This window comes from Rhipicephalus microplus, chromosome X, assembly GCF_043290135.1.
Source record: "Rhipicephalus microplus isolate Deutch F79 chromosome X, USDA_Rmic, whole genome shotgun sequence".
Classification (NCBI taxonomy): domain Eukaryota; kingdom Metazoa; phylum Arthropoda; class Arachnida; order Ixodida; family Ixodidae; genus Rhipicephalus; species Rhipicephalus microplus.
In genome coordinates, this window is record NC_134710.1 from 134,818,324 (window position 1) to 134,838,519 (window position 20,196).

Consider the following 20,196-nt stretch of genomic DNA (forward strand, 5'->3'; position numbering starts at 1 on the left):
ACAAGACGTACTATGATGGGCCGATTTTTATCTTGCCGAAACCGCCCTAACCTATGTGCTCTCTCAATGTCTCGGGGTGTATGGTGACGCCGAGGTTAGTTTCATAGCTACTACTAGCTTCTCTGACTGGGCCCACGTCTCACGTTCAGCGTCAGCGATGCCAACTAATACAACAATATTTCGGCGTGATCTGTCTTCAGAATCATCTATCCTTGCTTCAAGGTTTCCGACACGACTTGTGATTAGATTAGTCGTTGTGCGAAGGCTGCCAATATCCGTAGTAAGTTGGTTTATGGAAGAACAGTGGCTTTCAATCTTTCACAATCCTCTTCGTCTTTCAGAAAATGCTTGTTCGTTTTGGGCGAGCGTGGCATTAATTGACTTGATTTCATTAAGCAAAGTTGCCTGACTTGATTGTATATATTGTAAAGCTGACATAACGTCACCATTATGTTGTGTATCGTCAGATCGCGTCGCAGGACCTGGGTTTTCTTCAACATTTCCAGCAAGAAGTAACAATGGTAGAATAAGGCGAACACAATCATGCGCAATCAAAAGACACTGACCAGGGCATGGCAGTACCAGTAATCCCAAATAACGAGTGCGCGGTGCGAACAGGGATAAAACGTTGTTTACCTGCACAAAAAGCAGTCGAGGTCGTTTAGCGCAGGTCATCGTATACTACTGCCATGCCCAATGAAGATAGCAACAGGATCGCCGAGCTTTATAACAGGATCGCCGAGCTTGTTAACGGTGTGACGTCACCGTAGACGCGGTTCCACGTGATTATTTGAACGAAGTCGGTGGTAGGTGTGGCAGATCAGATGGTTGTTTCGGAGTGCCCGAGCACCGGGTGGTAGGCGTCAGAACGCCCGCCACCAAGGCGGGCGTTCTGACGCCTACCACCCAGTGCTGGTCCGGTGAAGTGTGGCGCGTTGATCCGTGGAAGACCCGAGCTGATGGCACCAAGGTTCCGGAGGCTGTGCTGGACACTTCATGGTAAGATGTCTGGAAAACAGCCAGCAGATAAATCTGCACGAAGAGCAGTCGAGGTCGTTTAGCGCAGGTCTTCGTAGCAGTACTGCCATGCCCAATCTGTTGTTATTTACTCCACATCAACGATTCATCGGCGCACATCGGCACGGCGCTCTATGGTCACATGGGCCCATCGCACCACAAATAATCACTGTCAACTATAACGTGCACTGCCACCACCACACCATCATCATTACCCCTGATGCAGCAATTATGGGCGAAGTTTTTCTTTCTTTTTCGAAAAATAGTTATAGTATATCCAATCAGAGTTTAGGTATCTCTGTAAGAGTTCGTTTTTCGGGCACATTCTTCGACAAGTTATGTTTGACGTTACTCGCGGGTAAATCAACAAGAAAGATCACCGCCTGAACAGTGTGGGGTGCATGCATGTTTTGAAGCGCCTGACGACTCGTTTATTTTAGAGTGAACAGTGTGCTCATGTCAGATTGGTGAACGCCAAACGTTTGCTGCAACTGTTTTCAACGTCGCACTTTAATTAGGATGGGGCGATTTCAAATTACCATCAAACAGCAAATGGTGCAAGTGCGCGCACGTGCGCATGTGTATAACGTGTGGGCGTATACGGTAAGTGTACCGCTGCTATCACCTTTGACACTTTAACCACTGTACATAAAATACTTCAAGCTGATCGCGCGTGCACCGACATCTGTCTCCGCTACTTGTGCCTGGTATCCTGTCTACTTTTTTTAAACATGAAAACCCTGCAAAGACTTTTTTAGAGTTTTATGTGCCAAAACCAAGATATATATTTTTGAGGTGCCCGCATTGTGGGACTCTCGATCAAGCGCGACAACCCGGGATTCTTCCACGTGGACTTTTATATATATGAACTAATAATTTTCCAAATTTCTTTCCCGTGGAAATGCGGACGTCGCGGCAGGACACGAACCCACGACCTCGAAACGAAGAGCGCACCAGCTCTAAGCTTCCGCGAGGTTACAGGGTGAGAAAGCGTCTTGAGCATAAGTCGACAAAACTTGTGGAGCTCACTCAGAATCACTCATGAAATACATTTTGAGCTTTGAACTGACTCGGAATCTGACTCGGGAAAATGTTTTTCAACTAGACTCACTCCAACTCAGTTTCACCAAAACATAACTGACACGCACTCACTGCAGACTCACGGGTAGATGTGAGCCAGAGTAAGTCGACTCACGAGTTTGTTAGCCTATATATAAAATTCGCTTCTTCGACCATGGTGGCGACGATGTTCTTTAACACCAATACCTCACGTGATCAGTACCCTTCATGGCGCAGTTTGACAGTGTTTTCGACAACGAGCTCTGAGTGTTTGCAAACCAGTTAGTTGATTTTTGTTGGAAGAGATGACAGCATAAGGTATACTTATCAAGAACTTCCATGGAAGAGTTGGAGGGTGGGGGGGAGTTAACATCGCCCGTATATACGTAATTTGAGCCTCAAATGGTGTATGAACCACACTGCTTTGGAACGTTTGTGTGTAGACGTGAGTATAAACGTGAATCCAAGTAGGGCTGATAGTAATGCTGAAGATGACTAGACAGGAGTCCGACTCTTGAGCCTTCTCGCAACGCCCTCCCGTCAAAAGTATGCCTAGCTTACTGGTTCCCAAGGATGCTTTGAAGATTATATGTGTGCGCGCTTAGTGGCTACGTCCTTATCTACCTAAATACTTGAGCCGTCAATACACTGATAATGGAAGGAAGAAAGCAACAAAAGGGGGAAGACAGGGAGGTTAACCAGAAAGACAACCGGTTGGCTACCCTGCACCGGGGGATTGTGGAAGGGGACAAGAAAGATGAGAAAGAGGGAGGAAAAGAAAAAGGGAGAGACAGACAGTAAGTTCAGTGCGGCGTGTATAACTTCACCGCAAGTCGGAGGCGTGCGATCAAATAGAGCTATATAACTTGCAGCTTTTGCGCTGTTTCCATTCGTGCCTGGAAGAATAATCATCTTCCGGCTTGAGCATCACAATCAGATGGACGCGAGAAGAGTACAGATGCTCACAAAGTGCTTGGTAGTAACACCATGCGACAACGTAACTGGACGTGTCGTGCAGTGTGCGGAGTGCAGGGACTAATCGCTAATTTCGCGGTTGCGGCGATTGTTGATCTTAATTTGGGCCCACGACGCTTCAGGGATTATGTTGGTCATCCCCGTAGCAGGCTTTTATTTCCTCCTCCGCTCGGGGCCGTGTGCGCCAGACTGGTTGACCTTCATGCGATAAAGACCCAGCAGGTCTCTCCATCTACGCACCGCCACCCTCGTAGGCGGCGCAGTGCAACCTCCTCGGTGGGGTTTGTTCTGCTCTCGTGGCAACTCCTTCTCTCCCTTCTGGGGCCGCACGGACAGAAGCCGACCGGCCAGTGCCCACGCTCGCCGACGCACAATCTGCTTTTTCCACTTTTTGTCTCCTTTGCAATTTCACGGCCACGGATACATATACAAGGCGGCCACAACCGCAGCGCACGCGTTCGGTGGTGCGAGCGACGACATCTCTCTCGCTCTCTTTCATTTTTATCTTCGTTCTCCGCGTGTATTAAATGCGAGAGCTCCCTTTAATGGCTTCTGCACTGCGCAGTCGTTCCAGGCACGTCGTTAATTAAGCCGATGGCGGAAGCGAGCTTGAGTCGTTGCTCGGCGTTGATCACGCGCCAACCACGTGGCCACTTGGATGCGCTCTCAAGTTGCACTGCGCCGGGCTCTCCACGGTTTGTGTTGTCGCGCAGCGAGTTACAGACGTCTTCTATCGGGCACCGGTCCGGACAGAAACATTGCTCTTTGTGAACAGCGCGACCGCGAAACTTGAATAACCGGAAATTGTAATTGCAAATGATCTCTTGCTTTCTTTCATTCGTTGATTGTTTCTTGCTTCAACACACACTGCCAGTCCACGGCCGCGAATGGTGGACTGAGGGGACCCGCCTATCTTCCTAGCGAAAGAAAATTTTGACGAACGGCAAGTCGTGGTGTGTTCCAGGAAAGCGCGTGCTATGTAGTCTATAATAATGGCGAGCGAGTGCCCTCTCGAACAGCGCAACAAAATACTTCGTGTTATGTTTCAACTACACGAGATATTTCAGCGAACGTCGATGTCAGCGACAAACGTATGCGCACTCAACGCACGCAACACTTAAACGTTATTTTGATCTCTTTCAGGAAAGACACACACAAAAAAAAGAAAAAAAAAACTTCAAGGTCACCCGCTCGCAGAGGTTGATAACGGTGACAATGTGGAGAACGGTGGCATGCGTCGAGTTCTATGTCGTGGGCGCTCATATTTATTACAGTTACACTTACAGGGCCTCGTGTCAAGGGTATTACGTGGGAGGAGTCTCGTACATGTACGGCGCGTATATAAATGCAGGCCCGAATAAAATTCTGTAGAAAGAATCGGTAAAATGCAAAAATAATTGAGTTTAACTATTTTGCTACATGAAAGGCACACAAACGTTATACCTAAACTTGTTGTTTAGCTGAGGATAAAATAAAGATTGGAGAAACAAAAGCGGAGGTACAAAGTCAAAGAAAAAAGTGCAGTAAATTGAATGAAAGTGCACAAAGGCATTGGGCATTAATCACGGGTAGTTGGTTGAAAGTTCAATCAATCAATCACTCAATCAAACAATCAATTAATAAATCACTCAATCAATCACTCAATCAATCAATGCAAGTTTTATTTTCTCAGTGCTCTATACAGCGCATTGCAAATGAAAAAAATAGGGGACTAGAGTAAAAATGCTGTACTTGCACAGTTTGACTATGTAGGCTCTAGTCGCCCGTACAGCAGCACAGACCGGACGAAACATATCAGCATATCTAGCCATAATATATACAACCTTATTGTGAAACTATTATTATCGACAATGTTGTAATGAAAAAAGAACATAAAATAGCGAGAACAGCTTATTGAAAACAGTACATAACGAAAAAAGAAAAAGAACATGTACGTTAGAAACCACTGCACATGAATAAACAAGAGTTATTCCAGCACATATACATAAAAAAGATCTAGTATGTTTTCGTTCAATGTTAAGAATGTCAATTTTTTTTTTGTCTAGATCACTTCGAGTGGTTGCGAGTACATTATCAAGCTTTTTTTTTTTTTCGATAATAGATGCACGAGAAAGGAACGTGATGTGGAGGGTGACACCTGAAAGGATAGGAAATTTTGTTTGCTCGAAGATTTGATGTTGCTTCTAATGGTTTTGTTTGTCTGAATGTATATATGTGTATGTTCTCGGTCGTTTATGTTTGTGTATATTGTAAATCTTCATGATTTTGTTTTTGGAATAAATGTTGTATTTGTTCTAGAAACGAGGCTTTTTCTATTGAACGAAGCGCTTCTTATGAACCAAGAATATTTGGTGTGACTTTAATAATGTTGTATGTTCCCATATTAGTGTGAAATAGTATAAGCGAGAACTAAAGAGCACGAAATATAACATTATTTGAATACTAACAAGTGAGACGGTTTCGATTTAATACATCGGCTCTGCGTAATTTTGGTAATAAAGTTCCACATGTTCATTCCAGGACATATTTTCTGAAGAAATTGCAACCAGAATCTTAATCTGTTCAGCTACTTTGAATTGAAATGACCCAAGAGTTGCACAGTAATCGGTTTTGCCTAAAAGTCAGGGGGCACGGAACAACACTCGTTTGGTTTTCGATTAATTTAGAATAAGCTTATTGAACCTGCACCAGATCTTTAGGTTATGGCAAATGTGTACGCGGAACGTTAGGGAGCACTAGAATCATTGTACGCTCTGGCGCACGAGCGGATTTGTCACGTGGTATTTTTTGTATCTCGCGGGCATTTGTAATTAGCAGAAAAACACTAATATTTAACAGATATATAATGTCCAAAACTATCTTTTTGGACGTTTGGCAAACCACTCTACAACTTTCTCTTTGAAATTTTTATCCATTATGGTCTCTTCAAAATTTAGTTATTTAAACATATCTAATTAAACAATATTTGAGAACACAAAAATAGTCTGATTAACTTTAGGCAACGGTGAGCAACATGCATTTCGTCGCATCGTAATTGCGTGTGCCAGCATATTTTTGGTCTGGCGTGGTCTGTCGTCCAGCGCTGCTGCTCTCTGTTGCAGCCTTGCGTTCAGCACAGCTATAGTGACATCTTGAGATGGCTGCAGTCTGCAATGTGCAAACGTGAAGGGTTACGCCGCTACCAAAATAATAAGGATTAGGGCTTGAAATGATCTTACATTGGTCTCTGAAATGATCTTACATTTGCTGTACTGTCGCTTCTTTTTCAAAGCAGCCACAGTACAGCAAAAAGTGAGCATTAAATGAAACGAGGAACACGATTTTAGAGAGCTTCGCTGTCATTGATAATGCTTTGTTTATAACGGGTCCAGATTACAGATGAATATTCACTTTTAGAAGATGAATATTCATGTGCACAGAATAGCGTGATTATTTTAACCTATGTGATGCGAAGCAGACAAAATGAAAAAAAAAAAGTCACAGCCGTGCCGAAAAGGCGAATCAATGAAAACGATAGCAACGAATCGGAAGGTCCCGCGTGGAATGGCAAGCAGATCGAAACATGCCCCGCGTTTCTCACGCGCAAAGGACGCACGAAACGTACTAACAGGTACAGATGAACGCGAATAAGCGTCTCAGTTGTTACTTCGCTGTGTCTGAAAAGCACGCCCTTTTCACAAACGGAGGCTGTGCAACGATTGCAGTGACCTTTGTGCGCCCCGTAACTAGAACGGAATCGTTCCAGTCCAAGCCCAACGCCCGCCAAGACGTATGATCCTCCCCACCGGGAGATAAGGGCGCGCGGGATCGTCCACTCTCTTCCTTTCCGCGGGCCAAAGTACGCGTGAGAGATGAGAGCCGCCGCGCGCTCATTGCGCCATCTTGCTGATAATGCTGAAAACACGATAGCCCCCCTCCCCCCCCCCCCCAAGATGCCCACCAACAACGGTAAGTGGCATATATAAATAGCTCACCATTTGAACGTTGAAGGAGGTACCTTTCGCTGGCTCAGTCGTTAACGCCTCGCATTCACACGCCATTCGATTCTGTGCACCAGAGTAACTTTTTTTTTATTTTTACCTTTCTAGCGTTTTTGTATATACAAATACGTATACATATACGGTGCATGACATCGACGCCGGTAAAAAAATTCCAGCCGAGAGCGTTCATATAGTTGCTGTCGCAATAAAATGTTATCTTGAGTGGTGGTTTCGATTTCAGCAAGCCTTCGAAATATTGCCACGCATGCTTGTTTATTTTTATGGGTTCCGGCTTCACCAATGCCACCTATAGAAACATAATTCAGGGCTGCTCACTACTCCGGGCATGGATTTTGACGTCACTCAGTTTTGATCCTCGTCTCCTGCCGAGTAGATGCGCTCATGCATGCTACCACCGTTCGAGACCGCAGGATTGCTAAGCCTGCGAAGCGTGCGATATATGATGCTGGTGTTTTTTCTGGTGACTGCATGAAGATGCCCGGTTTTTTCTGCGTCTGAAGTGCTTCGTGGTGATATGCTTCGTTCGCTGAATGTTAGCGTAGCGTACACGTGCTAGCTCTCGCAATGGGGCACCCAACTATCGCCGATATTGACTATGTGCTGAAGGTTCGAGTGTTTTCATTCCCAAAAGACGACTGAAAAGCGAAATGAGAGGGCGCCGTTCACCGGGATTACATCCATATGCGTTCTCTCCGTGATTCTAAGGTGTGTGTCTGTACTATATAGTTTGAGTTGTTTTAAAAGCACCACCGTCAGCACGTTCGGTTACTTCTGTAAAGTGATGTCGTGTGCGCTTGCGACTTGCTGGCGGACGCCTTCACATTAGACACCTAGGGTCACTGGTCCTGGCCCACACGATAACGTAGCATCCGAGGCATTGCTATGACTCCTGCATATATTTCACCCTTTTGACAAGCACGCTTACCGAGAGGATGTGTGCTTGGTTGCACAACGACGGCGAAACGAAGTAGACGCACCTTCACGCTCTGCTCAACGGTGTTGGCTCAACCGACTTCACCAGTGAAGCGAGAGGGGCGTTTTACGTTCCGAATTCGCAACCCATCACACACAACCACAATGAAGCAATGAACGCGCCTGGCGATATATGGTTGTCAGAACAGGTGTTTTTCCTTGAAGGTAGTTAAACATTTCGCTATTTGCGCATAGCACCGTGGGCTCATCGTTACACATCCGATCGCTTCATTTAAAAAAAGAAAAAAAGGAGGGCTGGTGCGTGGCCCCGTGCATCCGTTGGGTACAGCGGTAGGCGCTGGTGAACACACGAGCGCGTGGCTGACGGCTCTGCGCCGCGTAACAACCACCGTTGATTAAGTGATTCTTGACAAGAGGGGCGCCTAATTTCTGTCCGGGGATAAAGAAAAATAGTGGAAATGTGTAGACAAAGAAATAGGACAATGGAAGCGGCACAAAAAGAAGGAGATAGCAAAGATGGGAGCCCGTCAAAGAAATCCGAGGACGGAGCACCACACGGAGAGAGCTGCACGGCGCCAGGAGATCGCAAAGGGTGAACCAGTCAGCGAGAGCAACGCTAGCGTTGGAGATCGCGGGCGGCACCACTGTTCAGCTTGAAATACTCCGAGCAACTCCCAACCATCGTTGGGAACTTTGCACACGCCCAGCACATGCCCTGCCATACACTCTTTCCACAACGCACCCCATGTCATGAATAATGATTGATATGTCGGGTTTTACGTCCTCAAACCACCATATGATTATGAGAGACGCCGTAGTGGAGTGCTCCGGAAATTTCGACCACCTGAGGTTCGACCACCTGAGGTGCGCCCAAATCTGAGCACACGGGCCTACAACATTTCCGCCTCCATCGGAAATGCAGCCGCCGCAGCCGGGATTCGATCCCGCGACCTGCGGGTCAGCAGCCGAATGCCTTAGCCACCACTAGACCACCGCGGCGGGGCCCCGTCATTCATAAGCCTTTTCGTCGTCAGCTAGCCGGATTTTTGTCTGCTAAGCTGATGCGTCTTACATTTCAAAGTCCACCAGGATTAAAAGTTGGTGCGGAAATGAAAATTTGAGTATAAGAGAGTTTAGATTTGAATTATGAATTGAGGAAAACTCCTAAGATAACTTTGCAAATAATAATAATAATAATAATAATAATAATAATAATAATAATAATAATAATAATAATAATAATAATAATAATAATAATAATAATAATAATAATAATAATAATAATAATTAATTTGTTTATTCAACGTGCCCAGGAGACTTCTATAAGGTCTTTGTGCAGGTGCACAGAAAAATAAAAATAAAGAACAGTCTTCTCATAAAGAAATCAAATAAAACGAGCGAATACGTGCAGACAGAGATCGATGCTAAATAAGAAGAATAAAAAGACAAGACGAGAAGGATAAAATGGGAGTGAAAAACAATGTGGAATATACACAACTATGCAGAAGGCTTCATGAAAGATGGAGAAAGCAAGAGTCCATACATTGTGAAAGACCATAACAAGACAGCGCGAAACTGAGATAAAAACAGTTACTGTGGACTATGAAAAAACATCAAGATCAAGAAAGATGTTATAGTGACAGACGGATAGACAGACGGACGGACGGACAGACGGACGGACAGACGGACGGACAGACAGACGGACAGACAGGCATTACGTAAAGAAATGATCCACATTTAAAATAGAAAGCCGAGTGGTTACGACGTTCACCCTTATGTCATAGGTACACGGGTTTGAATCTCGCCTCGCGAAGAGTTTTTTTTTTAGCCGAAAATTTCTCTTTTCCTACTTCTCTCTTCATCCGTCTCTCTTTGCACAAGTTCTCTCACACATCATAGTTATGTCATACCACGCCGGACATATCTGCTTAAGTATTCTGGGAGCGAAGCAAAACAGGAGGAAGAGATCGTACGTGTACCTGTTCATGATAACACTTTCTGTATATATATGACACACGACGACAAACCTCGAGCATAGCAGCTTTCCTGTAAACAACAACAACAACAAAAAAAAAGGTTTTTTCCTCCACGTTGTCGGTCTCTGCGTGGCGGGCGCCTTGAAGTGCAAACTAGGATGCAGCAAAATTGCGTGTCAGGAAAGTGGTACACTTTTTGCGGCTCACGCGGTTGTCATCGGCCCTGTTCTGCATAATATTCCGCTTGCGTGCACCAGTTCAATGCCGTGGGACGTTTACGCAAGTAACGCCGTTCTCTCTGCTATTCTGTCGAAAATGAACGAGTTACAGTTCCACTGATCCTGAATGGAACGGTGGCGTTTCTCCGCTCCTTAAAAAAAAAAAAAAGCAGATCCCACGTACAGTGGGAATCGATGATATGCGAAGCACGTCTGAGGAAGGTTGATATGTCGCTTTGAAATCTGCACACGTTACGAGGCGGACCTAAATTATGCCATACATGACTTCCATGTCATGATTATCATGTTTGTGCCTGGCATTTTTGTTCGTCGTCCATTCATGTCACGTAATACCAAATTTCGTACATGTGAAGCTAGCGGAATGGCCGCAAGCACGCTATGAGCGTAGCATGTAGTCATGGTTATCATGACAAGCATACCTTGATTATCATGTTAGGACGTATCTTATCTTCACCGTCCATTCACGACACGAAATACCCAATTTGGCTACCGAAACAGCCGCGAGCGCATCGTGAGCGTGGTATGTAGTCACGTTGTTTCATGACAAGCATGCCATGGTTATCATGTGTGATGAGTGAAGAAAACGACGACAACGACGGAAGTGCGGGCGCGTGTGATTTCGAGCTAACTGTGCGCGTGAGGTCAGCCAATCAGCTGATCACCTGTGGTGGCCCATGGAGGTGGCGTACCACGATTGGGCCACGTGTGACCATTACGTGGCGGTAAGCTTTGTGGCTGGGGACGAGCCGAAGCAGCGGCAGACGGAAGGCAGCGGGCCGAAGCGTCAGACGCAGGCGATCCAGGTTCCGGCCGGGGAACGCGGCTGTGCACGCTACTGCCGTCCAACTACCAGCTGGGGTGGCGTTGCCGGCACGAGTACTGCACCTCGGGGCGCGGCCTGGCCTGCTGTTCTTTTCCTTGCCGAGGGCATCGCGGATCTCGGCGAGGCGTCTCCACGGTCAGCCGTTCGGCACAGCGATGAACGTGGCCTGGCTAATGGTCATGGTTGCGTCGAGCATCGCGTCTCGGCGCACGCTCTTCGCAGGACGGGCTGGCTGTTCCCCGCATAGAGCATCGCGTCTCCGATGCGGGACCTTTGTCATCTATTCACGTCACGTAACAATAAATTTGGTATATGTGAAGCTAGCAAAACGTCCGCGAGCGCTTCATGAGCGTGGTATGTTGTCGTGTTCTTACATGACACGCATGTCATGGTTATCATGTTTGCACCAGTCATATACCTTACTCATCTAGTCACGTCACGTAACACCAAATTTGGTATATGTGAAGCTAGCGAAACAACCGCGAGCGCACTATGAGCGTAGCATGTGGTCATGTTTTACATGACACGTATGTCATGATTTCCACGTGAGGGCCTGTCACAATTGTGTTCGACATGCAGTCATGTCATACTATACCAGTTTTGCGATATGTCATGTGAACGAAACTACCGCAGGAGCAGCAAGAGCATGACATATAAATCATGACGTTTTGTCATAATTTTCATGTTATGACTAGTCAGTTATGGTCGTCATACAGTGATGTCGTTGAATAGCAAATTTAGTTATAGATCCCATTATCCAAACGGCCAGGAGAGCTAGAAGTCGTAGGCGGCTAGATAGATACGGTCAAACTCGCCGATGTTCGCTAAGAAATGCTTTGCATTTAAAAATAATTGCTTTTTAATTGACAATCGCACGAGTACGATTGCTGAAGCTTGAGCAATATTGGTAGCCGCTGTGGATGGGGCTGGCCGTTTGAGGTATCGTTTGGTACCGCTTAGAGTATCGTTACCGCGGACAAACAGACAAATGTACAAACAGAAAAAAAAAATTTTAGCGTCGAAGTTTTCCAAGAAAATTTATCTTCTTTAAAAACCGGGCTTCAGGAACGCTGTTCCATACAATACGAGCTGATGTTATTTAGGCTCGCCGCGGCGTGCGTTAGTCCGCGCCGTCACGTCGCCCATACTTCCCGCCAGGTAGCTCTGCTTCATCTTTTCGAATGGTTTTATCATCGCCTCCTCTGAAAAGATGCCTGCCGCATGAGAAGAAAAACGGCTGCCGCACTCTTTCTCTCCTTCATTTTAAAATGTTCTTGGTCGCTAGCGTCACTTGTGGCGGACGGTGCAACAACGCAGCACTTTGCATAGCCTCTGAAACAGTAATGCACAGTTGCAGGTCTCGAACAACTCTCGACTGACGCGCGCCGCAGATGAAAAACGCTTAGCTGGTACCGCCCGCCGCCGTGATGATAGTGTTGGTCGCGAGCGCCACAGCGCGGAACTTGTTTAAAACTGAAGGCAGGCCAACTCCGCTGGGAGCGCAAGCCATTCCTCAGGCATCTTTCTAAAGGAGGCGTTGGGTTTTATTTATGTATTTATAAGGCACCAGTACGTGAAGCGGCGCTCGCATCAGGGTGCGCTAAAGAAAATAGTTCTTTTAATCGCGTTCATATCTTGAAGTTTTACACTTATACTTACGCACAAAAAAGTATTCGCGTTAGAAGCTCGTTTTCCACATAAAAGGATAATCTCACAGGATTTTTTTGCGCAAGAGAGGTGCCACACTTATGCGTGAGAATACGTATGACCGGAAGTGACTCAGCTGCAACGAGTGCCAGCATAAATACCCTTTCCCCGACGTTGCACCGCCAGTCACAATTTTGGAGCTCGACTGAGTGGTACCGCGAGTCTTCTGTTATTCAGAATGCGCGAGATAGTTCACATCCAAGCTGGGCAGTGCGGCAACCAAATTGGAGCGAAGGTAATGTGGAAGCTTGTTTTGCCTTCGTTGAACTCTGCTGCCGCGCAGTTTTTCTGCGCAAATTTAACACGCTCCAACGACGTTTTGTGGGGTTCCCTGTTCTGCCCATTGTTTTTTCTAAGCCTAATCGTTCTTTAAAATACGTTGGAACTGCATCCCTAGTGACTTGCGTCAGCATCTAAAGTAAACAGCCCTACACGATGAAATCTGCCGCCCTTGTGCACCCTTTCACCCGTTTCTGTGTGAATGTCAGCGCCCGACACATTTAAATCCTAGTTGTTGGCCTGTGGTGGTTCTTCATATTCCTGTCAACCATGCATTGCGGTAGCACGTTAGGAATGCTAAATATGTGAAAGTTCGTCGCCACATGCGTAAGTACACTGTGAAATTATCGGAGCTTCAGCTTTCTGAGCGGGGTGTGGCTTAACGGAAAACTGCAATCTGACGCAGTGTCAAAAACTATAGTTGTCACAGGTCAACGTATTCTTGCGGAGTTCTGCTGATATTTTCGTTGGCGGTTTGACCCCATGCTGACCGTTACCAAAGAAAGCCGGTTGCCGCCATGTAGTTCCGTCGTTCAAAATATGGTGGCGCGCTATTTGGCATTTTGTCTCGTTTGAATGGACGATTGCTTGCTTTTTTGTGTGTGTGGGCTTCTGTATGTTTGATAGCATGTGCGTTCTATATGGTTTGCTTGCAGTTTTGGGAGGTCATATCGGATGAACATGGAATTGACCCTACGGGGACATACCATGGAGATTCGGACTTGCAGCTGGAACGCATAAACGTCTACTACAACGAGGCCTCTGGTACTTGCCTTTTTTTTTTTCGCTCTACTCGTAAATGGAGAGATTTCAACATTGGGTCTGCCCTTGCGTTGCTTTCAGCACCTCTGACCAACGCTAAAGCACTGAAGGGCCAAACCTAAACCGACATAGAAGTGTGGCAGCTTGGGCTAGTTGGTATGGCATGACGATAGTTATAGCGCGAGAACAAAAGCGCTTGTCTTTCGTGTCCTTCTTGTCTCTGTGTCGTCGTTTTGTTCTCGCGCTATAACTATCGTCATGCTAAACCGACACTTTGCACCTAACCAGTGATCCCTCTCCTGCGCCAAATCATATTTACTGCGCCATTCTGTTAATATCAACGGAAATTGCGCAAAAGTCGGATTAGTGAGCGTCTATGACCGGCAATAGCCGCGCCGGCACGTCAATAACATGTGCTCCTTGTTTTCGGGGCCACCAAAGTGGCAATCACGTACCTATCTTATTACGCTGAATAAACAGCCGTCGGCGCGTGTGACCTAAAATTCGCGATTCTATGTTTGGTGCCGACTCAACTCTGTTGTAAATTTCCGCTTGACGACTAAAGGCGCTCTCCGCAGGTTCTCGTGACGTCTTGTCCAATCGCTGTAGCGTGAAACTGTGGCGGCGTTTCATCGGCGGACTTTGTCCGTTCCAGGAACACGGCTGATGGTTCGTTTGAAGAGTTGCACGGCATGCAATCAAGCAATTTTCACTAATAACTGCACGCGTGCTGCCGGAATGTCTGTCACGTCGATGCCTGGAGATCGCGATCTAATTTTCCGTCCTTCGCGTCCGCAGAACACGTAAATGGTGGGAACGCGTTGACACCTCCAATATGCTTTATCCATGGGCCATCATACAGAAGAGTTATTTCGCAATTCCTTCCATTAGCACATCCGCATAGAGGACACGGAAGGGGGTTTTTGGAGTTAAGACAGAATGCCCTAGCCACATAAAAATATTACCGAAAAAAAAAATTCGTTAAATTGTACAGTTTCAGCACAGAGATGAATGCCGGAGGAGGTTGGCTAAGACTAGCTGAACGACGTCATGTTACGTTCAGCAGTCTAATCAGTCGTGAAAAGACCTTTTTTATTCTTGAAGTCATCTTAAGGAAATGGACTATGAGAGTCTCTAGCGTTGTACGTCACATCGTTTGTTTACCATATCTGCTGCTAACCACTTAAATGTATTTGATTACATATTGTTATATCATGAAGTACAATTTTATTCAATTAGTATTCTGTTTATTTGCTACGGAAATAATCACTTATGTTTTTCCAGAATGCTGAACTAAAATAGAGCGGGCTTCCAAGGTGATTGCAATTGAATGACTCTAAATATTTCTAGCTCTTCACAAGAGCCTGAGAGTAATTTTTCGTGTCCTTTAATGTAAATGCAACTTACTTTTCCTCCAGGATTTGAAGTTTGATGCTCCAGATTGCTCTAAAATATAAAATTTTTCTGCTCCAAAAATTGCTCTGAATTGGAAGACCTCGGTGGTACACTGCCTAACTCCTCCTGCTTTTTTTTTTTTTTCCTCTAAGCAAAAGTTCGTAATAAGGCAGTGCGATATCGAGGGGGAAACTTATGTATCTACAGCTGTGGTTCATGTCTGTGGTCTAGGTTATTGTGTAGAATAGATTCCTGGTCTCGTGCGTGCGGTTAAATTTTTGTGAAGAGCTGGCATGACATTCAAACAGTAGCTTTGAAAACCCTTGTGATGCTCATACAGCCCATCGACTAGTTTGATTGGATGAAAACATTTCAGAGATAAGAAAACCTTTCAGTGCACATTTATCCACATGCTTGGGGGCATTTTAGTTGCTGTTTCCTTTTTACAGCACATCACTCTTTATTCATGTGTAGTTTAGTATTGCATATTTTGTAGTGTGCAATGAAATGCAAGTTGCCATCATGGGTCAGGAAATTCGCTCCCTCTGGGATTGGGCAACGAGTCAGTCTGAGTGAGCCCAGAGAGCTATGTTTGAGTGAGCTAAAATTTTTGCCTACCTATGATTGCCATTACTGTTGGGAATTTCTTTACGCTACTTCAAATGTTGCTTGTTCTGTGCCTGAGCTGCCACTAAGTGGCGATCTTCTTTTTGCTTGAGGAGGTAAATATGTGCCTCGTGCAATTCTCGTGGACCTGGAGCCGGGCACAATGGACTCTGTGCGGTCTGGGCCATTCGGACAGCTGTTTCGACCTGACAACTTTGTGTTCGGTGAGTACATACCTAGCATTTGGGTATACAAGACTGGAGCCTTAGCACCTCATAATGTGGAATGGGCGTTAGATGACCTGTGATTAGTACTACAAAATTGACAGCCTGAAATGCAATTCTCGTGGTCTGTTACTTCATAGGGAACCCCATTAGTACAGCCCTATTTCTGGAAGCGTTTCATCCTTGCCTGGTATCTGCGTATGTTCGTTGCTCGTGTAGTGGGCACCCTGGTTCTATATGCAGTTCAGAGAGCTTCTTAACTTGCATCCACTAATGCCTTGTGAAGGCAATTGCATTGGCTGCCTTGGAAGTCTCATTCTTCTTGTTCACCTACATTTTTCAGGCCAAAGTGGCGCTGGTAACAACTGGGCAAAAGGCCACTATACTGAAGGAGCTGAACTGGTGGACTCTGTTCTTGATGTTGTTCGAAAAGAAGCAGAGGGCTGCGATTGCCTGCAAGGATTCCAACTAACTCATTCTCTGGGTGGTGGAACAGGCTCCGGCATGGGCACACTTCTGATTTCTAAAATTCGGGAAGAGTATCCCGATCGCATCATGAACACATTCAGTGTTGTTCCCTCACCAAAGGTTTGTGATTTTTAGCTTGCCCCCACAAAAAAAAAATTGTCCAGGCCCTTCAGTTTTTATCCCCAGTTTTAATTTCTGAATGTTAAGCTCGTGGTGCACTACCCATTCTTCCTGCAGGTTTCGGACACCGTTGTTGAGCCCTATAATGCCACCCTTTCAGTGCATCAGTTGGTGGAAAACACTGATGAAACTTACTGCATTGACAATGAGGCGCTCTACGACATTTGCTTCAGAACTCTCAAGCTGACTACACCCACCTATGGTGATCTGAACCATTTAGTTTCAGCCACTATGTCTGGTGTTACGACTTGTCTGAGGTATGCTTGCTACTTCTGCATTGCCATACAGCTTTTTGGCAAATATAGCTGCTTTTACTGCTGCTGTAGTAAAATTCTCAAACATCTGCATTGTATTGTAATCCCGTTCTTAATTCTTGTTCCCAGGTTTCCGGGCCAGCTCAATGCAGACTTGCGCAAGCTAGCTGTCAACATGGTGCCCTTCCCACGCCTCCACTTCTTCATGCCAGGCTTCGCACCACTGACATCCCGAGGCAGCCAGCAATACAGAGCGCTGACTGTGCCAGAACTGACCCAGCAGATGTTTGATGCAAAGAACATGATGGCTGCCTGTGATCCGCGCCATGGCCGTTACCTCACAGTTGCTGCAGTATTCCGGGGCCGCATGAGCATGCGGGAGGTCGACGAGCAGATGCTCAATGTGCAGAACAAGAATTCCAGCTTCTTTGTTGAGTGGATTCCCAACAACGTGAAAACTGCAGTCTGCGACATTCCACCCAGAGGCCTCAAGATGTCTGCAACATTCATCGGTAACAGCACCGCCATCCAGGAGCTCTTCAAGCGTATCTCCGAGCAATTCACTGGTAAGTCTCCCTTTCTTTTTAATTTAAACTCTTTGCCACCCTGTTGGCCTCACAAGGCCAATGAAAATTACATGAAAATTCGTGGCAGCCATCATTCCAGTTACTCAATGCAGTCCATAGAGCGGCAATTTCATGTACTGACCTTATATTTTAAGATTTTCTGACGGAGGCTGAGATGCTGTAGGCTCATCTGCTCAAATTTGGGCGCACTTTAAAGAACCCCAGGTGGTTGAAATTTCCGGAGCCCTCCTCGCCGACGTCTCATAATCATACGGTGGTTTTGGGATGTTAAACCCCACATATTACCGTATTTATTCGAATATAAGGCGGTCACGAATATAAGGCGAGGGGGAAGTTGAAGGACCCAAGAAAAAGAAAAAAAGTTTGCACACTAATATAGGGCGAAAGAGACGAAAGAAAAAAGGCAACTAAATTCCTTACCTTTCAGCAAAGCAGACACCAAATATTCATGAACTATCTGTGCACAAAGATATTTATTCGGAGCGAGACGAAAGTGCAACTTAGAAACACGCAGATATTTATTCGGTGTGAGACAAAAGTGCAACTTAGAAACTATGTTCAGAGGTGGTGGTATCGGAATCTTCCTTATCACTTGAGCACTCGCAGAGGTCGTCGTCCTCTGTGCCATCAAGAGCATTTGAAATGCAGCACTTGCGGAACGATGCCGCAACCATGGCTTCGGGGATCGCTGCCCAAGCGTCGACCACCCACTGGGCGAGCATAGATGGGGACGCCCGCTTTAGACGTCCCGACAGCATCAGGGCCACAGTGTCGAACGCCATCCATTCATTGTACAGTCGTCCGACGTGTGCCTTAAAGGGCTTGTTAAGGCAAACGTCAAGCGGCTGTAGTTGACTTGTCAGGCCTCCCGGGATGACGACCAGCTCCGTCCGGTTGTCGATGAGCTTCTTCACACCTTCCGTGAGGTGCCCGCGGAATGCGTCGAGGACCAGCATTGACCTTCGGGCGAGCAGTGGCCCAGGTCTTCGGCACCACACAGACTTTACCCAGTCCAGAACAAGCTCTTCAGTCATCCACCCTTCTCCTGGCAACGAATGTGGACGTTCTGCGGGAACACCTCGTTCTTTGGCATGGTCTTTCTGTTCAGGATGATGTAGGGGGGGCAACTTCCACCCATCGGCGGTGCATACTAACATCACGATTATCCGAGCCTTCTCATTGCCTGTAGTGCGCAGGATTACTTGGAGATCACCTTTTTGGTGAATTGTTTGGGCCGACGGCATGTCAAAAAAAATGTGTGGAGTGTGTCGGCATTGCTAATCTGCCCGAGTAGGAAGTCGTGGTCGCGTCGCAGGCCGATAACATATCTTTGAAAATAAATTAGTTTTTCTTCGTAGTCTTCTGGCAACTTCTGCATCACGGAGGTCCGCCTTCGCAACGAAAACCCGGCCCTCTTCATGTACTTCTGCACCCAGCCCCGGCTGGCTTTGAACTTGAGAGCGGGGTTGCCACGCGCTCTCGAGATTTTGCGCGCCTTCATCTGCACGATGCCGGCAGTAACGGCCAAACCGCGGCATCTTCTCTTTGACAGAGTCTGTCAGCACTTCTTCCACTTCGGGAAACGCTCCCATTCGCGGGCCACGGAAAGCCTTCCTCGTAGTGGCGCATGCTAAGAGCGCAGTCTTCTGCTTGCGCCAACGTCGCACATTGTTTTCCAGAACGTCGAACTTCCGACCCTCCGCGCAGTTTCTAGTGGCTTCCGCCTCTGCCACGACTTTCCTCTTGAAGGCTGCATCGTAGTGGCAACAACTACTCGCCATTGCGCTGGCCGCATAAATAAGAAACAAGCACTGAGAAAGAAAATCTTGCAGCAGGGACTCCAGCACTCCAACAAAAAATGCAAAATGGTGTCCCGGCTTGTTTACAATCTTTGCGGCTGCGGCTACTACTGGCTTGGAGCGGCTACTGCTGGCTCGGCATGTTCACACGGTCGAAGGCGTTCGCTGCCATGGCCTCTGCTGTATCGCGAGCTATTCAATAACCTTGCATGGACCGAAACTCGGTATTTACTCTTTGCCACCTGCGTTTGTGTAAAATTTTGCGAGTTTTATTCTGATCTCTTTGTTACATTTCCAACAGTGTTGCCGGGCTCTTTTGGAAGCTTGGAAATAATTGAAAAGTGGAAACCAAAACTGTCACACCAAAATTGGCATATTGGTATACTGAGCTTCGAATATAAGGCGGGGTATGACTTTGAGACTACGCATTTTGGAAAAAAAAACCTCTCCTTATATTCGAATAAATACGGTAATCAATCAAAATGTTGGGATTGACCACATCAACTTCGACCTCTGGTCGTCGTTTTTGTTGCTCTGTGTGCTCACTCCTTTTTGCACAATGCGCTTTTTTTCTTTTTTTTCAGCCATGTTCAGGCGCAAGGCTTTCCTTCACTGGTATACTGGAGAAGGAATGGATGAAATGGAGTTCACAGAGGCGGAGTCAAACATGAATGATCTGGTTTCAGAGTATCAACAGTACCAAGAAGCTACAGCTGATGAAGAAGGGGAATTTGAAGACGATGAGGAGGCCCAAGCAGAAGCCTAGGCATTCATTTTTTTTTTCAGTGTTTTTTTTTTTTATGGAACAATAAAGCTTTCTTTATTTAACATGGTTATTTACACCTTGTGCAGCTGTGTGAACGCTGCTTGGAATAGCTGCCTTGAATCCATCTCTTGCAGAAAGCAAATTAT

At 46.2% G+C, this 20,196-nt stretch overlaps 1 protein-coding gene across 4 annotated transcripts; it reads left to right on the plus strand.

Annotated features, from left to right (window-relative positions):
- The first annotated feature begins 980 nt into the window (after nucleotides 1-980).
- LOC119176503 (tubulin beta chain) lies at nucleotides 981-20,112 on the plus strand. Of its 4 annotated transcripts, none has more exons than XM_075877784.1 (7): nucleotides 981-999; nucleotides 13,666-13,774; nucleotides 15,886-15,996; nucleotides 16,340-16,584; nucleotides 16,702-16,901; nucleotides 17,028-17,464; nucleotides 19,869-20,112. In XM_075877784.1, the coding sequence occupies exons 1-7, from the start codon at nucleotides 997-999 to the stop codon at nucleotides 20,048-20,050; spliced, it is 1,287 nt and encodes a 428-aa protein (XP_075733899.1). In that variant the 5' UTR covers nucleotides 981-996; the 3' UTR covers nucleotides 20,051-20,112. The 4 variants fall into 4 exon arrangements, with proteins under 4 accessions (XP_075733899.1, XP_075733900.1, XP_037283713.1 ...); XM_075877785.1 differs by having other exon boundaries at nucleotides 15,889-15,996; XM_037427816.2 differs by lacking the exon at nucleotides 981-999 and adding an exon at nucleotides 12,810-12,965.
- Nucleotides 20,113-20,196: the final 84 nt, after the last annotated feature.

Coding starts and splice junctions, on each gene's coding strand:
- LOC119176503 (XM_037427816.2), top strand. CDS start 12,909: ATGCGCGAGATAGTTCACATCCAAGCTGGGCAGTGCGGCAACCAAATT. Junction 12,966..13,665: donor GCAACCAAATTGGAGCGAAG/GTAATGTGGAAG, acceptor GTTTGCTTGCAG/TTTTGGGAGGTCATATCGGA. Junction 13,775..15,885: donor CTACTACAACGAGGCCTCTG/GTACTTGCCTTT, acceptor TTTTTGCTTGAG/GAGGTAAATATGTGCCTCGT.